This window comes from Zea mays, chromosome 4, assembly GCF_902167145.1.
Source record: "Zea mays cultivar B73 chromosome 4, Zm-B73-REFERENCE-NAM-5.0, whole genome shotgun sequence".
Classification (NCBI taxonomy): Eukaryota; Viridiplantae; Streptophyta; class Magnoliopsida; order Poales; family Poaceae; genus Zea; species Zea mays.
In genome coordinates, this window is record NC_050099.1 from 248,457,718 (window position 1) to 248,483,680 (window position 25,963).

The 25,963-nt window shown below is 45.4% G+C and overlaps 3 protein-coding genes across 5 annotated transcripts; 1 reads left to right on the top strand and 2 right to left on the bottom strand.

Annotated features, from left to right (window-relative positions):
- The first annotated feature begins 422 nt into the window (after positions 1-422).
- On the top strand, positions 423-4,321 carry LOC100191943 (uncharacterized). Its single transcript, NM_001137367.1, has 10 exons — positions 423-637; positions 959-1,140; positions 1,625-1,810; positions 1,921-2,050; positions 2,132-2,212; positions 2,578-2,759; positions 3,059-3,154; positions 3,244-3,337; positions 3,704-3,817; positions 3,910-4,321. The coding sequence occupies exons 2-10, from the start codon at positions 1,009-1,011 to the stop codon at positions 4,011-4,013; spliced, it is 1,119 nt and encodes a 372-aa protein (NP_001130839.1). The 5' UTR covers positions 423-637; positions 959-1,008; the 3' UTR covers positions 4,014-4,321.
- A 439-nt stretch (positions 4,322-4,760) lies between these two features.
- LOC100280731 (serine/threonine-protein kinase Cx32) lies at positions 4,761-8,585 on the bottom strand. 2 transcript variants are annotated; one of them, XM_020551528.3, is made up of 6 exons: positions 8,052-8,402; positions 7,581-7,957; positions 6,792-6,927; positions 6,383-6,519; positions 6,169-6,292; positions 4,761-5,452 (listed from the first exon to the last, which is right to left on the bottom strand). In XM_020551528.3, exons 2-6 carry the CDS (start codon positions 7,947-7,949, stop codon positions 5,001-5,003), a joined length of 1,218 nt encoding a protein of 405 aa, XP_020407117.1. In that variant the 5' UTR covers positions 7,950-7,957; positions 8,052-8,402; the 3' UTR covers positions 4,761-5,000. The 2 variants fall into 2 exon arrangements, with proteins under 2 accessions (XP_020407117.1, NP_001147123.2); NM_001153651.2 differs by lacking the exon at positions 8,052-8,402 and adding an exon at positions 8,424-8,585 and having other exon boundaries at positions 4,947-5,452.
- Positions 8,586-24,198: 15,613 nt separating this feature from the next.
- On the bottom strand, positions 24,199-25,641 carry LOC103656044 (peptidyl-prolyl cis-trans isomerase FKBP18, chloroplastic). Of its 2 annotated transcripts, none has more exons than XM_008682692.3 (6): positions 25,375-25,641; positions 25,001-25,071; positions 24,817-24,903; positions 24,547-24,696; positions 24,405-24,464; positions 24,199-24,297 (listed from the first exon to the last, which is right to left on the bottom strand). In XM_008682692.3, exons 1-6 carry the CDS (start codon positions 25,598-25,600, stop codon positions 24,235-24,237), a joined length of 657 nt encoding a protein of 218 aa, XP_008680914.2. In that variant the 5' UTR covers positions 25,601-25,641; the 3' UTR covers positions 24,199-24,234. The 2 variants fall into 2 exon arrangements, with proteins under 2 accessions (XP_008680914.2, XP_020408551.1); XM_020552962.2 differs by having other exon boundaries at positions 24,205-24,297; positions 24,543-24,696.
- Positions 25,642-25,963: the final 322 nt, after the last annotated feature.

Below are 25,963 nucleotides of genomic sequence, written 5' to 3' on the forward strand. Positions count from 1 at the left end.
TCCATACAACCGTGTAAACTTCTAATCTGGACATGGTTGTACGGAGGCGTCGGCCCCTTTCTATCTTTCATCTCTATTCTTTTTACAAGAATGATGGAAGGGAAGGTTTTTATTATTTCTCATGGTGAAGTTTGTATTTACAAATGGCCCTTAATCATCATTTCACATGCCTCTTAACTATATAGTTAGAGTCTGAAAGCTACTAACATGCAATACACCCTAACATCGGACTCAAAGCAAGCATACATTGAATTATGTGATAATTTCTCAAAAGATGTTAGAAAGGAAAAAATAAAAAAAAGGATAATATGGACTTTTATTTGTTGGCCCATCTAAAAGCCCACAAACCCAAATTGCACCAGACCCACATGTTTCTTTAACCTAACCTTTCAACTGCTGCAGCGAAGGCACACAGCCGCCACCGTTTCTTCATCTCCCAGCATCTTCTTCCTCGCAGACTCGCAGTGCCGGCGCTCCATCTTCCGCTCCCTCCCTTACACGTGCTCGGCACGCAGGCGACGGCGGCTACGTTCGGGCTCGGGCTCTCAGCAACCGCGTCAGCAGCTGCCCCTCCCGCTTCTCGCCAGTCGCACCGTGCCCTCGCCTCCGGTCCTCAGCACACCAGCCGTGACCCTGCGTGCGTGCCTCTCTCTCTCTCTCCTCCCGCCTCCTGTGGATCGTGAACGACACCCGGCCCCCGCTGCTGCGCCGCGTGCGGCCTGAGGGCAGCGGGAGCTAGCAACCGCAGCTCCACCAAGGTGGTCGCGCCGCTTTGGGAGCGCTTATGCCCCAAAGCTCAAGCGTTACCCGTCCTCTTAGCGCTTCAGCCCGCTGAAGCGTGCGCTTAGTGCCGCATTTTTGGAACCCTGATCAGCCCAGTACCAATACGTGTATCCGTATCTATGCTGCGCAAGCGCAAACATTCACTTGCAATCGTATGCTTCTTCATTGGGAACAGGTCATAACAGCGGTACAAGGGTGAACAAAGAACATCGAGAGGAAGACAATATGCCGAAGAAGGGGACTAAATCTAAGAAGGAGAAGGTGGACGATGTGCCCAATGAACAAGAAAATAAGCTTCCAGACTACCTGGAGCTCCAGCGCACACGTGTCGTCTGCAATGCTGATGCCCCCATTCATGTAGACACATTTACTACTCTTCTTTCGTGTATTTGCTGATCACCTTCAATATTCACTGATTTTCGCATGAAATTAGTCTTGCATACGGACTTAATTTCTCATAGATGCACATATATTTTACGTTATGCATCTAATTGATTACTTCACAGGATATGGAAAGTGGTTTTTTACAATTAATTTTGTGTGCAATTTTTTCTTCTGATAAAGGACTGAACATGTTACTCTTTACCAATACCTTTTTTGCCATCTTGTTAAGTGCACTGTTGAATTTTCTGCTATTCATACAAATTTTCTGTGAAAAATAATCATTTTGGTTCTTACTGTTTTTTTAGTTTGATTTTTTTTGTGTACTCGTGTAAATTGTTTATATTGTTTTGTTTTATTATTTTTTGGAAGAATTTTCTCTTTGTTGATATTGAATTTCATTCATTTCTATTATTGGCCTCATATATCATATTTTATGTTTCTCTTGTATCTTTAAAAGACTCAAGGTTTCCAATACTCGGGTGCATTTGCTGCTATGGGAATTGATAATAGCGTGTCAGTGGATAAATTTTGCAAGAATTTCAAAATTGAAATAAATCGTCTCACTGAAGATTATATGGAGTTCGATATGATTGGTATTGATGCATCAATAGCCAATGCTTTCCGGAGAATCCTCATTTCAGAGGTATTTGCATGTTTTCGTGTGTACAATGAGATAACTGAAATTTGTCTATTTTAGCACTTCATATATATTAGAGTCAATTATTTAGTTTAATACTTCCTCTGAACTAATAGGTTCCAACTATGGCAATTGAGAAAGTCTTCATGGCTGACAACAACTCAGTTATAGCAGATGAGGTTCTTTCACATAGACTAGGACTTATTCCACTTGATGCAGATCCAAGACTCTTTGAATATATCTCAGGTAAGTACCTTCAATTGCTTTGGCTTCACCTTAATATATTTAACACAAGAGACATTTTATTGTTCATTTTTCTTTTCACAGAAAACGATGTCCCAAATGAAAGGAATACTATTGTTTATAAACTGCACGTTTCTTGTCCAAAGAATTCTCAACGAATTACAGGTATGCCTTATCTTCCTGCAATGTCTGATGATTACAGATTCCTGCCATCTTTCAAAATGAAACGTCATGCCCTATGTTAAAATTGTAAAGATCTGTTAAGCTCTTGTGGACTTATGTGACATCTATTAAACGATTTACTTTTGTAAGTGTACTGTGGTGACAAGTTTCCATTTGTACTTCCCTTGTTGATGGATTTTACTTACCTCAAGTTGGCATCCTATGTGCTTTGTCAATATAAAATTATTTTTAAAGTTAAAAAATATATCTGTGATAATTGAACTTTATGATCCTTTGCCTCTTTATTTCTCTTTTTCTTGTCAGCACAAACCAGATTTTCTCGTTGACTGTTTGGTTGTATGTGACAGTGAAATCTAGTGAACTAGAGTGGTTACCAGAAGGTAGCCAATTAAGCATGTCAGCCCCTGCACAGTCTGGAGACAAACAGAAGACTTTCACTTCCTTCAGTCAAAGCCAAAAGGAGATCTTAGAAAAGCCTCTTGGTGTGAAGTATAAAGATATTACTATTGCCAGGCTTGGGCCAGGACAGGTAGCTGTTTAACTTGTTTCCTTGGCACCATTATGATATGAGTAGGTTTACCTACAATCTACATTGATTCAATATATGGGTTAAGACACTTTGTTTTAATTTGTGCAGACAATACCTTTTCCTTAACTCATGTCATAGAAATACACTACTTTGGTGAATTCATTGTGTGACGTTGTGTGAATGCCAGATATAAACTTTGTAAACATAACTTGGCTATTATACCAGTTCTTTTTTCCTCGAAGGATCTATTATTTCCATTGGGGTAACTGTACTTTGTAATTTGATTTGTTCTTCTTTAGGCTATCGAGCTCGAGGCACATGCTGTTAAGGGAACTGGGAACGTTCACGCCAAGTGGTCTCCAGTTGCTACAGCCTGGTACAGAATGCTCCCTGAGGTAACATTGTTTCACTACCCGCATTTACCACAAGATGGTTAATAACTGTATATATGTTGCTCGTGTCCTGATGCTATATTATCAAGTAGGTTGTTATTCTTAAAGAAGTTGAAGGCCCTCAGGCAGAGGAGCTGGTGAATAAGTGCCGGGTTAATGTTTTTGACATCGAAGACCTGGCTAACGGTAATTTCTCTTTCGCTTTCTTTTTAAAGAGGTTGAAGTCAGTAGTATTTAGCTGTAGGGGCAGTCATCGAGATGTTATACATATATATATCGATTGCTGGAGCAAGTTGATTGTTCAAAAGCATTGTTTTAGTAGAAGTTTATGACGATTATTAGCTGGAAGTTTGAACAACGAAAGCAAGGAGAAATAGAAATGTAATATCCTAGTTTTTTCATTAAGTTCTCATTTGGAAACTGTATTAGGACATGGTTGATACCATTGGGGTTTTAGTCTTCTACAAATCGGACTCTAAGCTTTCGTTATGATAAATCTGCCATCCACATTAACCCTTCCATTGTTTTTTTGTTTTTGTATAAAAAACACAGGTGGAAAGAGGGCTGTTGTTGCGAGGCCAAGGGCATGCACGCTCTGCAGAGAATGTGTGATGGGACCAAATGAGAAACAAGTGGAGCTACGGCGTGTCAGAGACCATTTCATATGTAAGTAAAGAACAGTACCCAATAGAACAGAAGAGTGTTGTACTTCCGCTGCAAGCAACATTCTAATCCCTCCGTGTGTGTTTGCTCGCTAGTCACCATCGAGTCCACCGGAAGCATGCCCCCGGAGGTGCTGTTCACAGAAGCCGTGAAGATTTTGGAAGAGAAGTGCGCGAGGGTCATATCTGAGCTATCCTGAGAGGCCGGCGGCACTGTGCAGCACTGGAGTTAGAGTAAACCAGCTCAGGCTGCAGTATCTGCTGTTTTTGATGGAGACTAGTGTGCGCCATTAAACATTTTTTTTGTGGTGTTGGATATTTGGGTCAGCAAATGTAAGCTGTTTATATCATGTAACGCAGTGTAATGTTAGATTAAACTGTGGCAGGTGATCGAAATGGCAGCTGTATCAAAGGTAGACGTCGGCTGTTAGTCCGCAAGCACTGTATTTTTGCGTTTAGGTAGGTGACTCGGCCCAGGTTACATGGAAAATGAATTATTTTTTTCTTGAGAAAAATGAAAATTGCTTGAAAAAACGGGGTTGTCAAAATAGCCTTAAGTGAGAAACTTTGCAGATGTGTGGATAAATTCTATATCGATTAAATAAGGATCTGTTTGGTTAGAGACGGAATAGAGGAGATTAAATCCCTTACTATTCAAGTTTGAATAGAAATTATGTGTTCTGAAAAAGGCATTACAAAAGCAAGACGCTGGAAGCAAGAGTCCCAGCGTCGCAGTCAACATGCGTGTTGCTGCCGGGCGAGGTTAGATACTTGTGCAGACATTTGGCGCAGGTGCAAGCATCGCCACTTTGACTCGATGCACTTGTTAGGGCATGTCACGATGATCCGCTTCAGATTTTTGATAGATCCAGCAACGATAAAGTCAACACGTTCAGCACAAGATCTTCTTCAGTATAAACTCGTCGTCCTTTTCCCCCCACCAATGGTTAACAGAAAAACAACAACACATACACAAAAACCGTCCTCTTCCTTTGTTCCTTTTGCGAAAAGAAAAACACGTTTTTGATTGAATGGTTATTCCTTTCTTCTAGCACTTTTTTTTAACTATTACACTATTGGCTACAACTTACAACAACAGCGGCCGCCATGCAAGAACAGCACGCGAACCAGGCCAAAAAAAAAAAGACGCCATTTACATGAAGAATCGTCACCACCCTGCCGGAGCGTCATCGCGCGGGCCTGGCGTTGTGGCCGTTGGCGGCGGGCCTGGACGCGGCACGGGCACCGCCACCGACGCGCGGCGACCGGTGGTGCGCCGCGGCACCGGCGCGGCCAGACCCGGACCCGGACCCGCCGCCGCGCGCCCGGCTCTTCACCGCCTCCACCCGCTCCAGCGTCTCCACCACCTCCTTCATCGAGGGCCGGCTGCGGGGGTCGCCGGCCAGGCAGCCGAGCGTCAGCTGCGCCGCCTGGAACGCCTGCCTGGAGTTGTACTGGCCCTCGAACCGCGGGTCCATGAGCCGCGCCAGCCTCCGGCGGTCCGCCAGGTACGGCTTCGCCCAGTCGGCCAGGCTCAGCTGCCCGCTCGGCCGGTTCGGGTCCAGCGCTCGCTGCCCCGACAGCATCTCCAGCATCACCACGCCGAAACCGTACACGTCGCTCTTCACGTACAGATGCCCTGTTCGCCAATATGGATGGACATGGCGGTTTCTTTCGCGGTCAGTCAGCAAACATCAGCAGCTATTTCTAGGAATTCAGAATTCCAGATGTGCTTCAACTATATAGGAGTATATATATAAAAAAAAACAGGTTGCCCATTTTCTCTTGGAAAGTGACAAGGCACTGGAATGGCCGTTCATGATTCTTGTGCGATATTTATCCACTTGGCCGCAGCAACTGCTGGTGCAGGTCGTTTTTACTAGTGCCCCACTACTCTAGGAATTCAGTGACAGCAAATCGACTCTGCTCCCTCCCCTTCTACTACTAGCAGTTAAGAGTATGAAACACATCAGTTCTGCAATCCGGATTCTGTTCCTACACCCAATGCCCATTGTCCAGTGTCTGCATTTTCCAGCTGCTCACGTTTTCAGTGTCCGCTCTGTGCACACTGAAAACGTGAGCAGCTGGATGGAGACTACCAAAGGTGTCAATATAACTCAAAGTGACGTGAACGATGCATATGCCTGCTGTTTCACACAATCAAGTGTGGAAAGGTCTGCAGGGCGAGAACAACCGCGTTATACTGATTGTGGCGGACAGACAACCGAGTCTGCGTCGCGGTGTATGTTTCTGCTTCGAAACGACTAGCGCGTGGAGGAAGCGTTGACAGTTCATTATAAGGAAGAAGGGTATGATCATACCAGCTTGTTACGTGGGAGAAATGAGGACACGTACCGGTGGCTACGTACTCTGGAGCTGCATACCCATATGTCCCCATCACCCTGGTTGTGATGTGCGAGTTGCTACCAGTTGGCCCCAGCTTAGCAAGGCCGAAATCAGAGAGCTTTGCGTTATAGTTCTGCCTCCCCACACCAAAAAAACACTGTCAACATTTGACCTCAGTAGCGAATTGATATACTAAAGGTACATTGCATATCATCGAACTTACCGCGTCTAAAAGGATGTTAGACGCCTTGAAATCACGGTAGATTACTTGTTTTTCCGATGCATGCAAGAACGCGAGTCCTCGAGCTGCACCAATGGCTATCTTCAGCCTCAGCTCCCAGGACAGGGGGGCACATCCTCCTGAAGGGAAATGCAATTGATTGGCTCCACAATATCAGTGTTTTTTTTTCAGTCAAGTATATGCCCCATGAGATTCAAGTGTAATGAAATGTATTTACGTGTATGCAGTTTCAGATTTGAACCTCTGGAAAACTATGCGACCACATGGATCCTACATCCCTACTACTACAAAATGTATTGCATAGGCAAAAAATATGTGGAGCGCATAAGCAAGGTGATTTCCAAAACTTGTTAAGTGAAACGTGCACGGAGCTTTATCCGTAAGAACTCACTCCTGAATAGGTGGTTTTCCAAGCTCCCTTTGGCCATGAATTCGTACACGAGAAGAAGTTCCTTGTCCTCCCAACAGTAGCCCAAGAGCTTCACTAGGTTCGGATGGGAGAGCCTTCCTAGAAAATTTATCTCCGACTGCAGGTAGGCATCGAGAAGTCTCCATTAGATATGTTTACTAACATTTAGCAAAACAAAGATAAGCCACAATAATTTGCAAGAATGTGTGGCACGTTGCTGAACTTGTTGTGTTTGCTGAAGACGACACAGCTCAGAAAACAATTTTTTTCCCTTCTCAAAGGCATGGCAACAAACAAAAAGTAACTGCGTTGTGATAGACATGTGGCTAGTTGTAATATTGTACAACACTTCCAACAATATGTTCCTGGTCAGCATTGGACCATCGGCACTACCGAGTAATCGTAGCTGAATTAAACAATCAGCCATCACACATGTACCAAACTGACAGGTCATCAGCATTAAAACAAAGCATAAAGAACCATAAAGGGTGCAGTGGTCAGGAGAACCTTCAAAATCTTTGTGCTCCTTTTAAGCTCTCTGCATTAGTGCTGTATGAGCAGAAATTGAACTGCATCTGTAGCTAACAACAAAGCAATTGTTTTGCTTGTACTACCATGTACCATCATCAGGAGCAATCAAAACCAAGTCAAGGCCCCGATCTTATACTAATCTTATACTAGGCACCCTCTATTGCAAGATTATTGTCATTGTTATTTAATACGTAGTACTAGATCATATAGAAGCGAAAAAAGGAGCAGGATTTTGTTTACCTGCCATTCCTCAAACCCCTGCATGCTCTCCGAGTTGAGCTTCTTGACCGCAACAACCATGCCGGTGCTGTTCCTGGTCGGCGCCATGGTCTTCTCATCCACCCACCCTTTGTAGACTCTCCCGAACCCTCCTTCGCCAAGGACGCTGTCCGGCCGGAAGTTCTTGGTGGCCGTCTTGAGCTCTACGAATGTGAAGGTGCGGAGGTTGGGCGCCTCGAGGATCTGGCCGTCGGAGTACTTGGCCCCCTCGTCGAACCCGCCGCTGGTGCTGCGGCTGCTGGCGGACGCCATGAAGCTGCTGCCCACGGAGGAGAGCTTCCCCGTGGTGCTCAGGCTGGTGGTTATGCTGCCGCTCGTCTTGGAGGTCATTGTTGTCCCTGTCACACGATTAGGAAACGATTCGTAAGCGTGGTTACTGATTAGGGTGGGGATTAGTGAAGAACGTAGAGAGTTCAGGAAAAAAAAGCTAGCCTTTTCCCACCCTTGCTAGTGGATAAAAACCGCGAATCTCTGATGAAATAAATAGAAGTGAAGAACAAAAATTGAGACCGGAGAAGTGCTGCCCCGGCCTCTAAACAAGCCATGATACATTCAAGGGACAAGAAATCTTAATCTAGGATCTAAACAAGGCATGCATCTTTAGCTAGTGGAACTTCAGAATGAAACTTGCAAGAAACAAAATTTAGCAGAAGGCAGGAAAGCTTCCTCGACCAGGACAGGCCGCCCCAGCCTCAGGATCCATGAATCGGAAGAATCGGATGAAAAGCTAGAGGAGAAAGAAGACGACAAAGAAGGGAAAAACAAAACAAAGCGGCCGGGTGCTTGATTGATGCAGGCCCTCACCTGGGCTAGACGGCCTGAAATCCTCGGCCACCCGATCCTTCCCGGAGCCACCGCAGATGTTCCCCATCTCCGGTTCTCTCAGAGCCCGCTCCCTCTGGACCCTCTCTCTGGGTTCTCTCTCTGTACAGGGGAGGAGGAAGAGGAGGCAGCCAGGAAGAGCCCAGAACAAAGCGTAGCAGAGGGGGATGGCGAAGTCAAGGAGGGGGATATATAAGTATATGCAGGGAGAGTGACTGACGAAGAGAGTGCAGCTGACCGACAAGAAACCGAGCTCTCGCCGCTCGGCCTCGGCGAAGTCTCCGCCCCGTTTCAGTTGCCTGCCTGCACTGCACTGCCGCATGTGGCTGGCCTACCCTGGACCGGAAGTCCTGAACTGAACCCAGTTTCAGCTGTCATTTTTTTTCCTTCTTCTCCTCCGTTGTCACAAACTGCAACCTAATTTGAAACGTTTGTTTAGAGCTTTAGCTCTAAGAAAATTCAAACAAGGACTAAAAAGACCTGAAATATCCTATTATGCTAGATCTGGGCGCTTTCGTGTACAATTTACGTCCCTTTTGAGCTAGGCAAAACCCTGCTTCTCCACCATTGGGTATAGTTTTGACAAAACTCTTGCCAAATTCACGTTAAAAACAAAAACAATCTGTCCAAAAGTCAACTGTTAGGTCAGGACCCAAGAGGGCCTGCCATAGTAACGCCGGCACTGTACCACGGTATCAGATTGCTTTGGTAAAGATAGACTAGTTTAGATAAGATTAGAATTAGAGATAAGATTAGATTTAGTACTTAGGGGTCAAGTAACCCTCTCTATAAAAAGGAGAGAGATTGTATCAATTGAAGGTAAGCAATAGACTAGAAGAAAATCATTCTTCTCTTGGTGGCCATGGGTAAAGCCATGCGTCAGGTCTCCCCAACGCCTCCTAACCCTAGCCGTAAACATTGGCAAAGCCTTGCGGCCGGTCTCTTCAACGCCTCCTAACCCTAGCTGCAAGTTCTCTCTAGACCGGCCCGTGCATAGCCCCCTCGCTTTCGTCGATGACAACGCAACCATTACCTCCTTCTAACTTCCCTCGCTTGCAGCCCTAACCCACCCTTATCACTCCCCTCGCTTGCAGCCCTAACCCATGTACCCATGGATACTGTAGCATAGGGTATTGCATCACAGAATAGTATGGGTGGTACTATAGCATCGGTAGTGCCCCATCCATCTATAACATCAATGGTGTCATTCATTTGTGAACGGAGATAGTCATATGTAATACGATAGCTTAGACTGTGTCAAACACAACACCTGTACTCATGTTTTTTTTTATAAAAATCTCTCGAGTATCAGAGTGTGGAACAGTGCATTGTGATTGGTCCTTGAGTGTGAGTATAGACAAATCTAAAACCACGATGTTCAGTCATTGCCATATCTTTTCTCTTCAAGGTGACGGAAAAAAAAAAAGAGGATGCGTCGCTATAGACCTGGGCTGTGCGTACAACATTTGACTTGATCTTATCTTTACCATTCTCTTCTCTGTTCGAGGCGAATGTTGGCGGTGGTAAATATGGAATAGAACTGTCAAGTGTGTTTAAATAGGTTCACCCCTTTTACCATCTTGGAGATCTGGAAGAAACGGAATGCAAGAATTTTCAGAAAGTGCGGAACGAGCTCTCTGTCTGTCTGTCTGTTTTTTTTTGGTTGCACAAATAAAAGCCGATCTATAGCAGGAGAAAGAAAGAAGTAGCGATTCTTTATTTGTTTTATTTTCTTTCCTTTCCCCGTTAAAACAGGATATCTGTTCATCTCTTCTACATCAACGAAACATGCACACACTCGTAACTCATTTGATTTTTTTCTTACAAAAAAAAAACTAAAGCCCCCCTTCCCCTATAAAAAAATTAGTTTGGTTTTTACGAAAAGGCGTAATATTAACCTAAGATAGTCACTAGTACACACGGCCTCTATAGTGGCGGTTCTAGAGACGTTTTCACTGGCGCTTTTCAGTGCCGCCATTTCCACTGGCGGTTATTCAAGAACCGCCAGTGGAAATGCTATTTTCACTGACGGTTTTCTTAAGATCCTATTACACCAACCGCCAGTGGAAACATCCTATTTCTACTGGCGGTTGTGTTAAGATAACCGCCAGTGGAAATAGGTTTCCACTGGCGGTTCCCAAGCCGGGCCCACCTCGTTTTTTTACTGGCGCGCGATAACTGAAACCGCCAGTGATAATTTATGGGTGCCGTAGTGAAAGTCGCCTAGAGGGGGGGGTGAATAGGGCGAAACTGAAATTCTCAAAAATAATCACAACTACAAGCCGGGTTAGCGTTAGAAATACAATAGAGTCCGCGAGAGAGGGTGCAAAACAAATCGCAAGCGAATAATAAAGTGAGACACGCGGATTTGTTTTACCGAGGTTCGGTTCTCTCAAACCTACTCCCCGTTGAGGAGGCCACAAAGGCCGGGTCTCTTTCAACCCTTACCCTCTCTCAAACGGTCCCTTGGACCGAGTGAGCTTTCTCTTCTCAATCACTTGGAACACAAAGTTCCCACAAGGACCACCACAAAATTGGTGTCTCTTGCCTTAATTACAAGTGAGGTTGATCGCAAGAAAGAATCAAGAAGGAAGAAAGCAATCCAAGCGCAATAGCTCGAAAGAACACAAGCAAATCTCTCTCTCTAATCACTAGAGCGTTGTGTGGAATTTGGAGAGGATTTGATCTCTTTGGTGTGTCTAGAATTGAATGCTAGAGCTCTTGTAAGTAGTTGGGAAGTGGAAAACTTGGATACAATGAATGGTGGGTGGTTGGGGGTATTTATAGCCCCAACCACCAAACTAGCCGTTTGGTGAGGCTGTCTGTTCGATGGCGCACCGGACAGTCCGGTGCACACCGGACATGTCCGGTGCGACAGCCACGTCACCAAAGCCGTTGGGATTCGACCGTTGGAGTTCTGACACTGGGCCCGCCTTGATGTCCGGTGGCGCACCGGGCATGCACTGTAGATTGTCCGGTGCGCCTGTTCCCGCGTGCCTGACGATTGCACGCTTCTGGCGCGCATTAAATGCGTCGCAGGTAGCCGTTGGCGCCGAAATAGCCGTTGCCTCGCTGTTGCACCTGACAGTCCGGTGAATTTTAGCGAAGCAGCAGAAGTGAATTCCCGAGGCTGGCGTGTTCCGGAGGCCGCTCTTCCTTGGAGCACCGGACATGTCCGGTGTACACCGGACAGTCCGGTGAATTATAGCGGAGTTGCCATCGAAAATTCCCGAAGGTGAGCAGTTCGGAGTTGGAGTCCTCTGGTGCACCGGACATGTCCGGTGGCACACCGGACAGTCCGGTGCGCTAGACCAGAGGTGCCTTCGGTTGTCCCTTTGCTCTTTTGTCGACCCCAATACTTGGTCTTTTTATTGGCTAAATGTGAACCTTTTGCACCTGTATAACTTATACACTAGAGCAAACTAGTTAGTCCAAAGATTTGTGTTGGGCAATTCAACCACCAAAATTAATTAGGGACTAGGTGTAAGCCTAATTCCCTTTCAATCTCCCCCTTTTTGGTGATTGATGCCAACACAAACCAAAGCAAATATAAAAATGCATAATTGAACTAGTTTGCATAATGTAAGTGCAAAGGTTGCTTGGAATTGAGCCAATATAAATACTTACATGATGTGCATGGATTGTTTCTTTGTTTTTAACATATTGGACCACATTTGCACCACATGTTTTGTTTTTGCAAATCTTTTTGTAAATTCCTTTTTAAAATCCTTTTGCAAGATAGTCAAAGGTAAATGAATAAGATTTTTCAAAGCATTTTCAAGTTTGAAATTTTCTCCCCTTGTGTCAAATGCTTTTCCTTTGACTAAACAAAACTCCCCCTCAAATAAATTCTCCTTTTAGTGTTCAAGAGGGTTTTAAGATATCAAGTTTTGAAAATACTACTTGCTCCCCCTTTAGAACACAAAGAGATATCAATTTTGAAATTTTCCATCCAATTGAAAATCATTAATTTTAAAATTAGGGAGGGTGGTGCGGTCCTTTTGCTTTGGGCTCATACTTTCTCCCCCTTTGGCATGAATCGCCAAAAACGGAATCATTAGAGCCCTTCGAATCACTTTCTCCTCCTTTGGTCATAAAATAAATGAGTGAAGATTATACCAAAGTTGGAGAGATGCTTGGAGTGACGGCGAAGGATGAGTAGTAGAGTGGAGTGGAAGCCTTTGTCTTCGCCGAAGACTCCAATTCCCTTTCAATATACCTATGACTTGGTTTGAAATACACTTGAAAACACATTAGTCATAGCATATATCAAAGAGACATGATCAAAGGTATACTTATGAGCTATGTGTGCAAGTTTAGCAAAAGAAGTTCCTAGAATCAAGAATATTGAGCTCATGCCTAAGTTTGGTAAAAGTTTGTTCATCAAGAGGCTTGGTAAAGATATCAGCTAATTGATCTTTAGTGTTAATGTACGAAATCTCGATATCCCCCTTTTGTTGGTGATCCCTAAGAAAATGATACCGAATGGCTATGTGCTTAGTGCGGCTATGCTCAACGGGATTATCCGCCATGCGGATTGCACTCTCATTATCACATAGAAGAGGAACTTTGGTTAGTTTGTAACCGTAGTCCCGCAGGGTTTGCCTCATCCAAAGCAATTGCGCGCAACAATGGCCTGCGGCAATATACTCGGCTTCGACGGTAGAAAGAGCAACCGAATTTTGCTTCTTTGAAGCCCAAGACACCAAGGATCTTCCCAAAAACTGGCAAGTCCCCGATGTGCTCTTCCTATTAATCTTACACCCCGCCCAATCGGCATCCGAATAACCAATCAAATCAAATGTGGATCCCCGAGGGTACCAAAGCCCAAACTTAGGAGTATAAGCCAAATATCTCAAGATTCGTTTTACGGTCGTAAGGTGTGATTCCTTAGGGTCGGCTTGGAATCTTGCACACATGCAAACAGAAAGCATAATGTCCGGTCGAGATGCACATAAATAAAGCAATGAACCAATCATCGATCGGTATACCTTTTGATCGACGGATTTACCTCCCGTGTCGAGGTCGAGATGCCCATTTGTTCCCATGGGTGTCTTGATGGGCTTGGCATCCTTCATTCTAAACTTGCTTAGTATATCTTGAGTATACTTCGTTTGGCAAATGAAGGTACCCTCTTGGAGTTGCTTGACTTGGAATCCTAGAAAATATTTCAACTCCCCCATCATAGACATCTCGAATTTCTATGTCATGATCCTACTAAATTCTTCACATGTAGATTCGTTAGTAGACCCAAATATGATATCATCAACATAAATTTGGCATACAAACAAATCATTGTCAAGAGTTTTAGTGAATAAAGTAGGATCGGCCTTGCCGACTTTGAAGCCATTAGCAATAAGGAAATCTCTAAGGCATTCATACCATGCTCTTGGGGCTTGCTTGAGCCCATAAAGCGCCTTAGAGAGCCTATAAACATGGTTAGGGTACTTACTATCTTCAAAGCCGGGAGGTTGCTCAACATAGACCTCTTCCTTGATTGGTCCATTGAGGAAGGCACTTTTCACGTCCATTTGATAAAGCTTAAAGCCATGGTAAGTAGCATAGGCCAATAATATGCGAATTGACTCAAGCCTAGCTACGGGTGCATAGGTTTCACCGAAATCCAAACCTTCGACTTGGGAGTATCCCTTGGCCACAAGTCGTGCTTTGTTCCTTGTCACCACACCATGCTCATCTTGCTTGTTGCGGAAAACCCATTTGGTTCCTACAACATTTTGATTAGGACGTGGAACTAAATGCCATACCTCATTTCTAGTGAAGTTGTTGAGCTCCTCTTGCATCGCCACCACCCAATCCGAATCTTGTAGTGCTTCCTCTACCCTGTGTGGCTCAATAGAGGAAACAAACGAGTAATGTTCATAAAAATGTGCAACACGAGATCTAGTAGTTACCCCCTTATGAATGTCGCCGAGGATGGTGTCGACGGGGTGATCTCGTTGTATTGCTTGGTGGACTCTTGGGTGTGGCGGCCTTGGTTGTTCATCCTCCTTGTCTTGATCATTTGCATCTCCCCCTTGATCATTGCCGTCATCTTGAGGTGGCTCATCTCTTTGATCTTCTCCTTCATCAACTTGAGCCTCGTCCTCATTTTGAGTTGGTGGAGATGCTTGTGTGGAGGAGGAAGGTTGATCTTGTGCACTTGGAGGCTCTTCGGATTCCTTAAGGCACACATCCCCAATGGACATGTTCCTTAGCGCGATGCACGGAGCCTGTTCTTCACCTATCTCATCAAGATCAACTTGCTCTACTTGAGAGCCGTTAGTCTCATCAAACACAACGTCACAAGAAACTTCAACAAGTCCTGAGGACTTGTTAAAGACCCTATATGCCCTTGTATTTGAGTCATATCCAAGTAAAAAGCCTTCTACAGTTTTAGGAGCAAATTTAGATTTTCTACCTCTTTTGACAAGAATAAAACATTTGCTACCAAAAACTCTAAAATATGAAATATTGGGCTTTTTACCGGTTAGAAGTTCATAGGATGTCTTCTTGAGGATTCGGTGTAGATATAACCGGTTGATGGCGTAGCAGGCGGTGTTGACCGCCTCGGCCCAAAACCGATCCGATGTCTTGTACTCATCAAGCATGGTTCTTGCCATGTCCAATAGAGTTCGATTCTTCCTCTCCACTACACCATTTTGTTGTGGGGTGTAGGGAGAAGAGAACTCATGCTTGATGCCCTCCTCCTCAAGGAAGCCTTCAATTTGAGAGTTCTTGAACTCCGTCCCGTTGTCGCTTCTTATTTTCTTGATCCTTAAGCTGAACTCATTTTGAGCCCGTCTCAAGAATCCCTTTAAGGTCTCTTGGGTATGAGATTTTTCCTGCAAAAAGAACACTCAAGTGAAGCGAGAATAATCATCCACAATAACTAGACAGTACTTACTTCCGCCGATGCTTATGTAAGCGATCGGGCCGAATAGGTCCATGTGTAGGAGCTCCAGTGGCCTGTCACTAGTCATGATGTTCTTGTGTGGATGATGAGTCCCAACTTGCTTTCCTGCTTGGCATGCGCTACAAATCCTGTCTTTCTCAAAATGAACATTTGTTAGTCCTAAAATGTGCTCTCCCTTTAGAAGCTTATGAAGATTCTTCATCCCAACGTGGGCTAGTCGGCGATGCTAGAGCCAACCCATGTTAGTCTTAGCAATTAAGCATGTGTCGAGTTCAGCTCTATCAAAATCTACCAAGTATAGCTGACCCTCTAACACACCCTTAAATGCTATTGAATCATCACTTCTTCTAAAGACAGTAACACCTACATCAGTAAATAGACAGTTGTAGCCCATTTGACATAATTGGGATACGGAAAGCAAATTGTAATCTAATGAATCTACAAGAAAAACATTTGAAATAGTATGGTCAGGTGATATAGCAATTTTACCCAATCCTTTGACCAAACCTTGATTTCCATCTCCGAATGTGATAGCTCGTTGGGGATCTTGGTTTTTCTCATATGAGGAGAACATCTTCTTCTCCCCTGTCATGTGGTTTGTGCACCCGCTGTCGAGTATCCAACTTGAGCCCCCAGATGCATAAACCTACAAAACAATTTTAGTTCTTGACTTTAGGTACCCAAACGGTTTTGGGTCCTTTGGCATTAGAAACAAGAACTTTGGGTACCCAAACACAAGTCTTAGAGCCCTTGTGTTTGCCCCCAACAAACTTGGCAACTACCTTGCCGGATTTGTTAGTTAAAACATAAGATGCATCAAAAGTCTTAAATGAAATGTCATGCTCATTTGATGCATTAGGAGTTTTCTTTCTAGGCAATTTGGCACGGGTTGGTTGCCTAGAGCCAGATGTCTCACCCTTATACATAAAAGCATGGTTAGGGCCAGAGTGAGACTTCCTAGAATGAGTTCTCCTAATTTTGCTCTCGGGATAACCGACAGGGTACAAAATGTAACCCTTGTTATCCTGAGGCATGGGAGCCTTGCCCTTAACAAAGTTAGATAAATTCTTTGGAGGGGCATTAAGTTTGACATTGTCTCCCCTTTGGAAGCCAATGCCATCCTTGATGCCAGGGCGTCTCCCATTGTAGAGCATACTTCTAGCAAATTTAAACTTTTCATTCTCTAAGTTATGCTCGGCAATTTTGGCATCTAATAATGCTATATGATCATTTTGTTGTTTAATTAAAGCCATGTGATCATGAGTAGCATTGATATCAACATCTCTACATCTAGTGCAAATAAAAGTGTGCTCAACGGTAGATGTAGAGGGTTTGCAAGATTTTAATTCTACAACCTCAACATGCAATATATCATTCTTAGTTCTAAGGTTGGAAATAATAGTATCAAAATCTTTAGCCTTAGCAATCAAATTTTCATTTTCTATTCTAAGGCCAGCAAGAGAATCGTTCAATTCCTTAATCTTAGCAAGCAAATCATCATTATCATTTCTAAGATCGGGAATTGAAGCATCACAAACATGAGAATCAACCTTAGCAATTAATTTAGCATTTTCATCCCTAAGGTTGGCAATAGTGTCATGGCATGTGCTTAGCTCACTAGATAATTTCTCACATTTTTCTACCTCAAGAGCATAAGCATTTTTAACCTTAACATGCTTTTTGTTCTCCTTAATAAGGAAGTCCTTCTCATGAATAGCACTAATCAATTCATTTAATTTTTCCTTTTGTTGCATGTTAAGGTCGGCAAAAAGGGTACGCAAATTATTTTCCTCATCACTAGCATTATCATCACTAGAGGACTCATATCTAGTGGAGGATTTGGATTTAACCTTCTTTCTTTTGCCGTCCTTTGCCATGAGGCACTTGTGGCCGACGTTGGGGAAGAGGAGTCCCTTGGTGACGGCGATGTTGGCGGCGTCCTCGTCATCGGAGGAGGAGTCGGTGGAGCTCTCGTCGGAGTTCCACTCGCGGCACACGTGGGCATCGCCGCCCTTCTTCTTGTGGTACCTCTTCTTTTCTCTCCTCTTGCCCTTCTTGTCGTTATCCCTGTCACTGTCACTTGATAATGGACATTTAGCAATAAAGTGACCGGGCTTACCACACTTGTAGCAAACCTTCTTGGAACGGGATTTGTAATCCTTCCCCTTCCGTTGCTTGAGGATTTGCCGAAAGCTTTTGATGATTAAGGCCATCTCCTCATTGTCGAGCTTGGAGGCGTCAATTGGTTGTCTACTCGGTGTAGACTCCTCCTTCTTCTCCTCCGTCGCCTTAAAGGCCACCGGTTGTGCCTCGGACGTGGAGGGTTCATCAAGCTCGTTGATCTTCTTTGAGCCTTTAATCATACATTCAAAGCTCACAAAATTCCCGATTACTTCCTCGGGAGTCATTAGTGTATATCTAGGATTACCACGAATTAATTGAACTTGAGTAGGGTTAAGGAAAATAAGTGATCTCAAAATAACCTTAACCACCTCGTGGTCGTCCCACTTCTTGCTCCCGAGGTTGCGCACTTGGTTCACCAATGTTTTGAGCCGGTTGTACATATCTTGTGGCTCTTCCCCTTGGCGAAGACGAAAACGACCGAGCTCCCCCTCGATCGTTTCCCGCTTGGTGATCTTGGTGAGTTCATCACCCTCGTGCGCGGTCTTGAGTAGGTCCCAAATCTCCTTTGCATTCTTCAACCCTTGCACCTTGTTGTATTCCTCCTTGCTTAGAGAGGCGAGGAGTATGGTTGTAGCTTGAGAGTTGAAGTGCTCGATTTGGGCCACTTTGTCCGTATCGTAGTCTTCATCCCCTACGGATGGTACCTGTGCTCCAAACTCAACAATATTCCATATACTTTTGTGGAGTGAGGTTAGATGAAATTTCATTAAATCACTCCACCTAGCATAATCTTCGCCATCAAAGGTTGGCGGTTTGCCTAATGGAACGGAAAGCAATGGAGTAGGTCTAGATGTACGGGGATAGTGTAAGGGGATCTTACTAAACTTCTTGCGCTCTTGGCGCTTAGAAGTTACGGACGGCGCATCGGAGTCGGATGTCGATGTTGATGAAGTGTCGGTCTCGTAGTAGACCACTTTCCTCATCCTCTTGTGCTTGTCGCCTTTCCGATGCGACTTGTGAGAAGAAGATTTTTCCTTCTTCTCTTTGTGGTGAGAAGAGGAAGATCTTTTCTCCTTCCGTTTGGAGGAGTCCTTCTTCTTCTCCTTCCTCTTGGTGCGGGACTCTTCCGATGAAGTGCTCCCTTGGCTCGTAGTGGGCTTGTCGCCGGTCTCCATCTCCCTCTTGGTGTGATCTCCCGACATCACTTCGAGCGGTTAGGCTCTAATGAAGAACCTAGCTTTGATACCAATTGAAAGTCGCCTAGAGGGGGGGGGGGTGAATAGGGCGAAACTGAAATTCTCAAAAATAATCACAACTACAAGTCGGGTTAGCGTTAGAAATACAATAGAGTCCGCGAGAGAGGGTGCAAAACAAATCGCAAGCGAATAATGAAGTGAGACACGCGGATTTGTTTTACCGAGGTTCGGTTCTCTCAAACCTACTCCCCGTTGAGGAGGCCACAAAGGCCGGGTCTCTTTCAACCCTTACCCTCTCTCAAACGGTCCCTTGGACCGAGTGAGCTTTCTCTTCTCAATCACTTGGAACACAAAGTTCCCACAAGGACCACCACAAAATTGGTGTCTCTTGCCTTAATTACAAGTGAGGTTGATCGCAAGAAAGAATCAAGAAGGAAGAAAGCAATCCAAGCGCAAGAGCTCGAAAGAACACAAGCAAATCTCTCTCTCTAATCACTAGAGCGTTGTGTGGAATTTGGAGAGGATTTGATCTCTTTGGTGTGTCTAGAATTGAATGCTAGAGCTCTTGTAAGTAGTTGGGAAGTGGAAAACTTGGATACAATGAATGGTGGGTGGTTGGGGGTATTTATAGCCCCAACCACCAAACTAGCCGTTTGGTGAGGCTGTCTGTTCGATGGCGCACCGGACAGTCCGGTGCACACCGGACATGTCCGGTGTAGAGATGGCAATGGGTAAATACCCAACGGGTATTACTACCGCATACCCATACCCACGACAAAAAAATAACCCCAACGGGTCACCCATATACATTGGTGGGTATGGGTTTATCCCCATACCCATACCCACGTGGGTATGGGTCACCCATCGGGTCACCCGTACCCACAAAAAATAAATATCTATCAAAATATTATATTATACAAATTAAGTATATCTATCTAAATAACATTATAAAATTTCCAGCATCATTTAACCATCCATTCAACACACATTGGGTGAATTACATGTTCCATTACATGGTCATTAAATTATCATTAAGCCTTCTATGATATAATGGTCTAAAAGGTTATTAAATAGTAAAAAAGATGGATGACTAAAGTCTAAGTTCATGATTGGGCTAAGTTTATATTGGGTATTTTATACCCACGGGTTAACGGGTATGGGTGAAGGTGGAACGTTCTAATACCCGTTTACCCATTGGGTGAAGATTTTTGCCCAATAACAGACCCACGGGTAGAATATTTAGCCCATATACATACCCTAATGGAGTAAATACCCATCGGGTATCGGGTCGCGGGTACCCATTGCCATCTCTAGTCCGGTGCGACAACCACGTCACCAAAGCCGTTGGGATCCGACCGTTGGAGTTCTGACACTGGGCCCGCCTTGATGTCCGGTGGCGCACCGGACATGCACTGTAGATTGTCCGGTGCGCCTGTTCTCGCGTGCCTGACGACTGCACGCTTCTGGCGCGCATTAAATGCGTCGCAGGTAGCCGTTGGCGCCGAAATAGCCGTTGCCTCGCTGTTGCACCGGACAGTCCGGTGAATTTTAGCGAAGCAGCAGAAGTGAATTCCCGAGGTTGGCGTGTTCCGGAGGCCGCTCTTCCTTTGAGCACCGGACATGTCCGGTGTACACCGGACAGTCCGGTGTACACCGGACAGTCCGGTGTACACCGGACAGTCCGGTGTACACCGGACAGTCCGGTGTACACCGGACAGTCCGGTGAATTATAGCGGAGTTGCCTCCGGAAATTCCCGAAGGTGAGCAGTTCGGAGTTGGAGTCCTCTGGTGCACCGGACATGTCCGGTGGCACACCGGACAGTCCGGTGCGCCAGACCAGAGGTGCCTTCGGTTGTCCCTTTGCTCTTTTGTCGACCCCAATACTTGGTCTTTTTATTGGCTAAATGTGAACCTTTTGCACCTGTATAACTTATACACTAGAGCAAACTAGTTAGTCCAAAGATTTGTGTTGGGCAATTCAACCACCAAAATTAATTAGGGACTAGGTGTAAGCCTAATTCCCTTTCACGTAGGCTATGAGCTCTTTTCTACTGGTGAGTCTAGCTGAGCGAAATTGAAATGGGCAGCGCGAAGTGTTGCAATTATGCATTTTTTTTCTTCGAGAGACTGCCGGGTGTCACGGGCAATCTGGTATATAGTCTAAATAGCTATAAATATTTATCCTCTCTCTAGGATCGCGAATATGTTTAGATCATAGCTAGAGGGGATTATTAAAGATTTAAAATTGTTAGCGCTATCAGCGGCAGCAGCAGTTTGTTCGGCCATTTATTTGGTGACATAGAAATGACATTGTGTGTAAATGTAAACATGTGACAAATTCTTTGCAGGTTCTTCATCTGGCTATTTACTGGCTTCATTCCTAGGCTGTGCTATAGAAGCCTATATTCTTTCAGGAGTTGGTTTTAACTACCTATTAACGTTTGGATCAAGTTGTCAGAGAGTTTTTTTTTACCTAGACTCATAGGTGGCGATCTAGTTTAGAATTGACCACTACTAGCGAAGGTGTCCGTGGTTGACATTAGCCTCATAGGTTCTGAAAACACTCCATATTATAGTGAAGATGTTCATGGTTTTTCTCTTCGTATTAAAGAGTTTTCTATGTAAATCTGTGTGTCATGCTCTGTGATTTATTGATTGATTTACTTCGTTTTGCCTGTTGTTTCTGCTAATAGTTAGTAGAAGTTGAATGTGTGCAAAGACAAAGCGTAAGCAGCCAAGCAATCACAAGCAGCGTGATGCAAGCAAGCGAGCATCGCTTTATCTGCTGCCTGAGAACTGCACTGCACCCCACTTGTACCTACCCAGCCGCTGGGAACAAGAACAACAGTGGTAGCTAGCTCCATCACTTGCAACCCAGTGGTTGACATTCTGTCTTGGCATCACACTACACACCGATCATTTCATACATGTGTATATATAGCAAAAGGACAAACCTAAAAGCCTAGCATATTTAGTGCTTCTTATACTGATCCATATATGATCGGTAGGAGAGCCAGACGAGATCATGTATGTTTATATAAATGGGTAGCTGTGACTGCCTAACAGCACGTAGTTGAAGCCTGCATGCAGAAACCGCATGCTAGCTAACGATTTGACTTGGCGCAAACAGGTCAGACGAGGAGATGTGAAGATATCTATATATAATTTGGGCTGATTAAACTCCACTAGCAGAAAGCGTTTTTGCATATCTTATCTCCTGATGTTGATGCTTTACATTACCCATTGGAAATGATAACTTTTCCCTTTTTTGTTTTCTCTTTTGCTCTTTTCGAACACAAGTTGCCCTCTTGCGGTTTAGGTTTTGTTTGGATACTTTAGGTGTATACTATATTATCTGAACAAAACCTTAGGGATCTCAGAATCATTAATATACTCGCGTATATATATCAAACCTAAAGGTTATATCAGCATGGTGCTTGGTATACTGATCCATGGTCAGCGGGGTTCTAAGGCACCTAAAGATTAGTCCATTTTTTTTAGTCTTACCAAACAGTTCGACTAAAACATGGACTAAACTATTTTAGTCTCTAGTCCCTCAAGAGATGACTAAAAGGAACTAAACCATATAATTCTACCTTTTGCCCCTCCTTTGTTTTAGTTGTACTAATTGTGGGAGAATGCTAAGGACTATTTTAGTACTCTTATGATTCATTTAATGTGTTTTGAATAATTTTAGGCTCTAAAACTAAATAGGGTGGGGGCTAAACTTTAGCCTTCTAACTAAATTTTAGTCTCTAGACTAAAGTAACCAAGCGGGACATAAGGAAGACAACTTAAGTATGTGGGGAAAGGTGACTGCCTAACAGCATGTGGTTTCAAGTATGCAGCGAACGCATGCCTTGGCAAGTAGGCGCAACTGATGGTTGGGTTGACTTGACAAAAGGCAACTGAAAGAGAGAGAGGAGGAGAGCAGAGCAGACCAGAAACAGATGTGAAGATATGATTGGCCCCAACGCCACTACTCTACTGCGTCAGCAGATTGAGCACTCACTAACACAACCCGGCCGGGAGGAAAATGCCAGCTTCCCCCTTTTCCCCCCTTTTTTCTTCACTTTTGATGTTTCTGAAATCTGAACTGAAGCACTTGCGCTTTATTCGCGATCGAACGGATTTGGGACGGTGGCTGGGAGATCGGCAAGGTAGGATAGTTAGTTAGGTTTCATGCGCTATATACCGCATGCATGCCGGTGAAGTTAGCTAGCTAGCTAGCTCCGAGGGAGAGTCGGAGAGAGCGACGAAGATATTCAGAGGAAGCGGACGACCGGACTTTCTTGAGCCATGGAAAGCTGCATGCAGCCGGAACGGAGACTGACACTGGCCACGCAGCTACCTGAAGGACGGACGGACGGTGCAGGAAGGAGACAAGTAACTTTCAGAGAAACATCGAACTAAAAACGCCCCGGGGGGGGGGGGGGGGGGGGGGGGGGGGGGGGGGGGGGTGTTTGATGGGATCGACAGCGACCTCGCAACCGCCACCATCTTCAGAGCCGCCGTCGATTAAGCTAGCGAGCAGCTACGGAGTACGCTTACTAACCTGTGGTTCAGACCCGCTTCCCATCGTATTGATCAGTGGTACCGTATCATGGCGTGGTTTGTCAGAATGTCTTCTTGCCCGCTTCCACACAATCACACGCACAGTGTTGGCGTGTTCCTTTCTTTTTTTTTTTTCTTCTTCTAAGCTATGTTTTCTCAAGAGGCGCTACTGTTGATGCCTCAAGATCGAATTTTGCAGTTCCAAAGGAAACAGATACCCTTAGTTCCGTTCCGTCATTTGGTGTTTGTCGCATTTAATCTTAGCATTCCTCTGGTGGACAGGAAAACGAATGTGTGAGGCCAGTTTTGAAGAAGGAAAGAGAACAACAATACTGGAGATCGATGCTAGTGCATGGTCACACTAGTTACAACTCCTGGACAATCTAAGGGACGCATAATAAGTTGATGACAAAGCATTCTGATGGCACCACTGATGTTTCGAACATTTCTTTTACTCAGGATGTCAATGGCCCTGAGGACCTTCAGATGAGAATCAGCCAATCAGCAAGGAGGCTCGCTTCAGTAAGTGGTGGATCATTTTTCGCCTCCTCACCCCCTGAACAGGCACTATGGACTTATGGAGAACGTTCATTGTCCAGTTTTGTTTGAAAATAATGAAGGAAATTTATACACGTATTTTACTTCGAGGAGGGGAAACAATTTACACACCACATTTCTGCTTATTGTCCAAAAAGAAATTGCTGTGCCTTGAACCCAAAAAAATAATATTGTCCCAGCAACCACCATCTCAGCATGCATCTAATCATAGGTTATTTCAATTGCATATCTAGCCAGCATGGACCTCAAAATGTCAGTAGATTATGTAATCCATTCCTCTGAAATCCGGCACACTCCATAAGTGCCCCCCCCCCCCCCCCCCCCCCCCCCCCCCCCCCCCCCCCCCCCCCCCCCCCCCCCCCCCCCCCCCCCCCCCCCCCCCCCCCCCCCCCCCCCCCCCCCCCCCCCCCCCCCCCCCCCCCCCCCTGTCTGCTAGAAACAGAAAAGCTCATTCTTTGGCAGGAGAAACGGCTTCCAGTAGCTCTATATCCAGTTCAAAAGGAGCGTCAGGCTGCAACCAAGCATGGAACCACACAAAACAGCTTCAGAACATGAACGGTGCTAACCAGTAACCAATCTGACTGACCAATGGAATTTTGGTAAATCGAAACACAGTACCGGTATCTCACTCATTCCCCTCTTCCCATACCCCAGCTCTGGAGGGACAATCACTCTCCTCTGCATGACCAACAGCACAACAAAGATGGAGTTAGCAGTATAATAATACACTAGAGGCAGAAAGGCTGAATTACTGACCTACCTTTCCCCCCACCTTCATCCCCTCGGTTATGGTGTACATGGCGGCCGGAGGCTTCGGAGCCGCCTGCGCCGAGTACAGCCCGTTGGCGTTGTCCGCGAAATCCCGCTTGCGTTCTTTCCCAGGCAGCGACCCAACGATGAACTCGTAAGGCTACTAGAAGAAGACACACAAGCATCTTAACCCTCCTTGTTCTTTCTAGAGCAGGCAGGAAACACCACCGGAATCGACACACGAGGATCAGGTGCAGTATTTGCCGCGTCACCTACTCACCTGGGCGATGCTCCGGTTCCCCGCCAGGAGCTTCGACTCACGGCTCGACACCGCGGTGATGCCACGGTAAATGCAGTCGAAGTGGACCTTTATAAGAGTTGAGATGAGAAGACCATTACTTCCGGTTGAGAAGGGAGTGCGACGGGCACTGAACTGAAGCGTGGGCGACTGATGAGTTAGTTACCAGCACGGTTGAGCCCTTCTCAGCAGTTGGTCCCTTCCCTTCGACAAGATCGTAGTACTTGAGACCATCGGCTGCTTTCAGAACGTCATCACGTCAGATCATTCGCGGGAACTCGAAATGGAATTTCAATCGGTCAGTTAACACAGGGAATACTCAGGTAGGGTATGGCGTTGCAGACGCATACGAGTTAGAAGCACCAGCATTATTTGCAGTAAAAGAAAAGGATCCTGGTCTTAACCAGGAAAAAGGTTGTGATTAGCTGAAATTCAGTCAGTCGCTCGCAAAAAAAGGTGCCAACTTTAGCCGAAAAGAAGAAAAAAAACGAGCGCGGATGCAGAAACCAGCAGCGCCAGGAAGCAGGCACGCCTACGTACGTGCAGTGGCGTAGTCCTCCGGTGGCACGACAACGCGTCCCCTCCTCGCGGCGAGCGACGGCGGCGGCGCGACGGCGGTCAGGAACCCGGCGGAGAGGAGCCGCACGGCTGCTCGCCGCCGGGAGACGGCGCCGGGGGCGAAGGTCTCCGTCGCAGGGTGGCACGGCGTAGACGAGGGGAGCGCGCGGCGGTGCAAGGTTCTGGAAGGCAGGGCGGAGGAAGCCATGGGAGAGTGGAGCTGGAGTGTAGGGTCCGGAATGGCGCGCCCACAACGGCCGCCTCATAGTCATCATCATCGTTATCCATAAAGAAAGCACAGGTGGAAGCCTGGAAGGGTACCAGGAATGGAATATCCCATTTCCACCCCTCTCTTTCTTTTTCTGAAACCAACTATTGCCGTCAAATATTTTTTTTGTCTATACTATTTTCCATATTCCATCAATTCTGAGTTTTCGTTTCTTCATTTTCCAGGGCGTGCTGGATAGCTGGAGTTGCCCCCAAAATTACAATGCCTGGTGTTTAGAGAATTGGTAACTGGTCATCTGTCATATTCTGAGTGTTGTCTCCATACAAACATATAATCCAATGA